This window comes from Montipora capricornis, chromosome 4, assembly GCF_036669925.1.
Source record: "Montipora capricornis isolate CH-2021 chromosome 4, ASM3666992v2, whole genome shotgun sequence".
NCBI classification, from domain to species: domain Eukaryota; kingdom Metazoa; phylum Cnidaria; class Anthozoa; order Scleractinia; family Acroporidae; genus Montipora; species Montipora capricornis.
Genome location: NC_090886.1, coordinates 28,444,391 through 28,449,417, shown reverse-complemented (window position 1 = coordinate 28,449,417; position 5,027 = coordinate 28,444,391). Strand labels below are relative to the sequence as shown.

The following is a 5,027-nucleotide window of genomic DNA, read 5'->3' as shown; positions in this document are numbered from 1 at the left end:
ACTATAAGTTTCATCAAAAGATCTGATACAATTCTACGGCGTCACGTGTATACGACCTGTCACCAATTCATGCATGTCAAGTATTAGTAATAATAATAATAATAATAATAATAATAATAATAATAATAATAATAATAATAATAATAATAATAATATATTAATTTCTAGTGCGCATCTTTACAGGACTAACATCCTCGTAGCTTCTTGAGAAAAATACTTGCGTATGCGTCGAATATTATACAGATGGTAAAATGCAACAGAACAAAGCTTACTGATATGACTATTCCACAATAACTAGCTAGCTCACCCAAGATCTGTCAGAGGGTATACAGAAACCTAAGAATCACCTTCTCGACCTTATCCTATCCTAATTAATGCTCTGGAGGTAAGAGCTCTCGATACACTTTGCCATCGCAGGACTGTATATTTGTAAGAACTTGTTCAATGGTACCTACAGCAATGAAAACCATAAATTGCACAGCCTTCTACCAAAGCGAGCGAACACCCACAATATGATACTAAGAACTGACAGATTATAACTTAGAAGTTTATCAATCTTATTATAATGTTTAGATTCCAATTTCTTAGGTTCTTTTATGTAAATGTTAACCACACCTCAGTTTCCGTTGCAAAGGTTATACTAATAAAAGCATATCATATGTCATATCGAAAGGCAATCCGGTGTCGCACACAGACAGTACACAGTACATCTCCGTCTCCCATCCAGATACTAACCCCGCCCAATAGGGAAAGCACGTGGCTAATTGCAATTTCAGACTACGAAGAACGGAAAAAAAGGAACTCGACAGATTTTAAGACCTGTTATACCCATGCATCCCAAGTACATGTAAGAAGCCCGCTCAAATCCAACTGTCGTGATTTGCATACAATAGAACGATTATAAAACAAAACGTATTTCCTTTCTTCAATGCAGAGCTGGTTTCCTGTTCCGGTAAGTTTATTCCCGCCTCAAAGAATAACGAGAAAATAGGAAATGCAGAATCCTTATAAAAATACCTGAACATTTATAATTAATTGTATTTCCATGCAACTTCCTAAAATGTTGAACTGCGTTACGCCTAGATCATATTTCCTCCATCACAGTTTGCTAAATATTTCAAAATAAAGCAAATAGACATGAAGGAACGTTGTAAGACAGTAATAACAGTCTCTGAGAGTTCTAATTTGTTCGTTGTCACTGCCCTTTCGATCAGCGAGAATGTTATTCGCCATGAGAATCTCTCCTATTAGTCGAGGGTTTAGATGCGTTCTTCTTCCCTGGTAGCACCAACGAATTGAGCTTGTAGTAGTCAAGGAATGTGCGAGCCACATTGCGACCCAGCTTAAAGTAGCCTTCTTCAGTGTAAGGCGACATTCCTTGCGAAATTGCAGTGTTGTAACTAAAGAACGAAACTTCTAGCGTGTAACAATGGGTCTTTGGATCAAGACAGCTCCCAAGGAAACGACGACCAGTACCTGCCTTCACAGCGTCTTTGTTGAATGACGTGTTCGACATTGAAAAATCCTCCGCGTTGGCGCACAAAAGCTTTGGATATACAGCTTGCCTCTCAAATCGTTCCTCCTCGTCATAAATGTTCCCATACATAAAGCCATTCATCATGGTCGAATGAGCATGAATATCAATGTAGAAGTCGAGGTGAATATTTTCATTGCTGTCAAGCTCCATTAGGTTGTTTTTACACGCCACTAATGTCGGGTGAGCCCACGGTGAGGGCTCTTGCCAGTGGCGGTTGAGGTCAAAGCCCATTAAGGAACATCGGTAGTTGCCTAGAACAACACCATCTGGATTGAGCATGGGTACGACTTTAAAGACCAGGTAATCACGCAAGACCCGCGCCACAGGATGATTGCCGACCAAGAAGTCAATTACTCCTTGGCAGACGTAAGATGACGGGGTTTCACCTTGTAAAAAGAACAAACATAAGCCGCCTGGTTAATTTGAGAGAAAAACAAACTATTGAAATGAAAGCTGGACCGAGCATCGCAGGTTGTTGAGCAGCGTAAGCAGATGCGAAGGAAGCCCAAAAGAAAAAACCTCAGACTTCAAGTGAACGGGATTCAAAACCACGACCCGCGTTCACTTGCATTGTGCAGTACAGTCGCACAGTCATAGGTTTTTTTCGGGCCTTGTTTGCAGCTGCTTGAGCCTTGCTAGGTTGATCAACTAACTGCGATGATCTTTCCATCGTTCATTTCAAGTTATTCCGCAGTTGAAATACACTCTTTCCAAATAAAATGGAAGCAAAATAACACCTTTTTTTGTGGTGGAATAACAAATCTCTTATTAAATGCTTTAACATATAATACGCGCGGGCATTTTGCAAGTTGCGTAGTATTTTTCCAAAACCCCGCAGGGGCGAGCAAACATACGAGCAATTTGGTAAGTGTTTTAAAAAAATGCATCATATGTCTTTCAGGGCGCGTGAAACGATGTAAACAGCACAAAAGACCAGCCAACTGTCCTTTATTTGATTGAATAAACGAAATTAAGAATGACAAGCGATTTTCAGGCTTTGCATCGTAAGGAAAACAACTTCTGTCATCGAAAAACTCCCGTTTTGCTCTGCTCTAAGCCGGTCAAACTGGGACACTACAGTGTATTACCGTCTCATATTTTGGGCGTTCTCTAGACCAAATATGGTAAAATGGCGTACCAGTGAAATAATAAATACTAGAAACTTCCTTTATTCTAAAAAGAATGAAAAAAAATTATCATCACAAATACCACGTACGTTTTAACCAAGTTGAAGCCACATGAGGTTTTCAGGCTATAATTTTCCTTAATTGAAAGACCTTTCACCATACCTGGCTAATTTGCTTTTACTTCCAACACCCACATGGATATGAATATGCTACTGCAAAACTAGTTTCGTCTTCAGGAAAGGAAAGTTATTTAAGTCTCGAGTCGTTCTAGGGCTGGAGCACTAATTAATTAGGGACACTGTAAACTGAAATGAACGCAAATCAAGTCAAATGTTGGTTTTTGAGGAGAGGGGAAATCGGACTACCCGGAGAAAACTACTCCGTGCAGAGTAGAGAACCAACAAACTCAACCCACATATGATGCCGAGTCTGGGAATCGAACCCGGGCCACATTGGTGGGAGGTGAGTGCTCTCACCACTGCGCCATCCCTGCACCCCAGACCTCGTCAATTGGTAGCCATATTGCTAAATTACTGTTCAATCTGGCTACCAATTGACGAGGTCTGTATACGAAACTACAGTGAAGTTTTGCAAGGTTTTTTCTTATCACCATGAAAGAACTGACAGGCTTTCCACCGTTCTTTCTTTGTGTATGGTTTTTTCTTATCACCATGGTCACCGTGTTTAGTAATACATTCTTGGCTTCGACAAACGGAATTTCGCCTTTTCAAATCTCTGAAAAGTGGCTATTTTTTTGGTTCAAATTTGTTTACACTGACAAGATAATAGGCTGCTGCAATGCGAGGGCATTAATAATCATATAAAAATCCAAAAATATTGAATTGGAATTTATTATTTCACTGGTATGCACAAAAGCCGAAGGCTTGAGGCGAATAACACCCTCCGAGATCTGCACATCTTCATATCATACGAAAGCCGAGTTCAATAATTGTTTAATTATTCATTCAAAATTATCACATCTTCATATCATATCTATCATATCTTCATATCATACGAAATATCATATCTTCATATCATACGAAAGCCGAGTTCAATAATTGTTTAATTATTCATTCAAAATTATTTCCACGGATCTGAAATTTAACAAAACGGTAACTGAAAATATTTAAGTGAATGATATTAAAGTCACTGTCATTATAAACTTGAAAAGTACCAAAATTAGGCTTTCTGTTTATGTTGTGGTCGGTAAATTCGTTTGCGATGTCAACGGTGGAAAGCCTGTCAGTTCTTTCTTTGTGCATGTTTAAAAATGTCAGGATAATAGTTTAAGTTACTGAATAAAGTTTGCTTCATTATAGCCGTCACCCTGCATAGCCTGTCCTTGCCGGGCAAGATACTGCAAACATTCTATGACTTTGATGAAGCATATACGGTTAGACTCCATTGCCTTTTTTGCTGCATAATGGACATTTCCCATACATTTCCGCAAGTTCTGGAAAGGTTTGTTTCATAGTCAATGGTTATTTTGTGGCATTCAGACACTTGATGCTCCTTGAATCGCGCCAACGCCTTTTTCCAGTTTGAAAACCCTTTAGAAATAGAGCAGACTTCCTTACTTCTGGCAGCTCGGAAATTTGATTTTGCATTTTGTTGCATGCAAGTGAAACACAAGACAGAATCGCTTTCATTGCCACAATGCTTTTTTGGAAAGTTGAAATCCGCAGGTTGGAATGATTCCGTTATATTGATCTCTACAGCTGTCGACTGTTCAACTTGTCGTTGGATTGGAGGAAACTGCGATTGTAGCTTCTACTCCACTGGTGGAGCTAATTGTTCCGCACATTGTTTTTTTTTTGCTGGAGGCTCTTTTAAAGAATGTAAATGAAACATTATAAGACCAATATTTTAAAACCTACGTCACATGAAAAAGGGACTGGAATTCAAAAATTTTATAAATAATTCAATTAGAACAGATTCTGAAAAAAACAGCCGAAATTATGCGGAGTTTACTCACCAGATAAAGAAGGTTTTTCATTTTTTTGGAAAAGTAATCAGAAATTTTAAGACATCTCTTCTTTGCATTACTAGTGGTATGTGAAGCCTCGTCGTTCTTATTTGTGTTGCCGTGTACCATGTGCACTTCTTTGTTCGTAATAACTGCCGGATTGAATGTTCCATGATGACCAGAGCTATACACAATTTTGCGGTTTAGGTACTCACGATGACAAAATGTTTTTATAAAACGACGTTCAACAAAACTTGCAATTGGAATGCTCGACAAGCCGTGAGAGAGTTTGATGAAAGGGCAGCTGAGACCGTGTCAAGGAAGCAAGAGCATATTCAGACGATAAGGGAGTATCTTAAAGTTTACAACTCAGTTATCTGGATCCCAATGCTGTGTC

At 38.9% G+C, this 5,027-nt stretch overlaps 1 protein-coding gene across 1 annotated transcript in view; it reads right to left on the bottom strand.

Annotated features, from left to right (window-relative positions):
- Window positions 1-929: 929 nt before the first annotated feature.
- LOC138044589 (cytosolic carboxypeptidase 6-like) overlaps window positions 930-5,027 on the bottom strand; it is a 7,400-nt gene continuing 3,302 nt past the window's right edge. Inside the window, exon 2 of the mRNA XM_068891064.1 lies at window positions 930-1,923. Within this exon, the coding sequence (XP_068747165.1) occupies window positions 1,223-1,923 (701 nt within the window). The 3' untranslated portion in view covers window positions 930-1,222. The remainder of the gene's footprint in view (window positions 1,924-5,027) is intronic.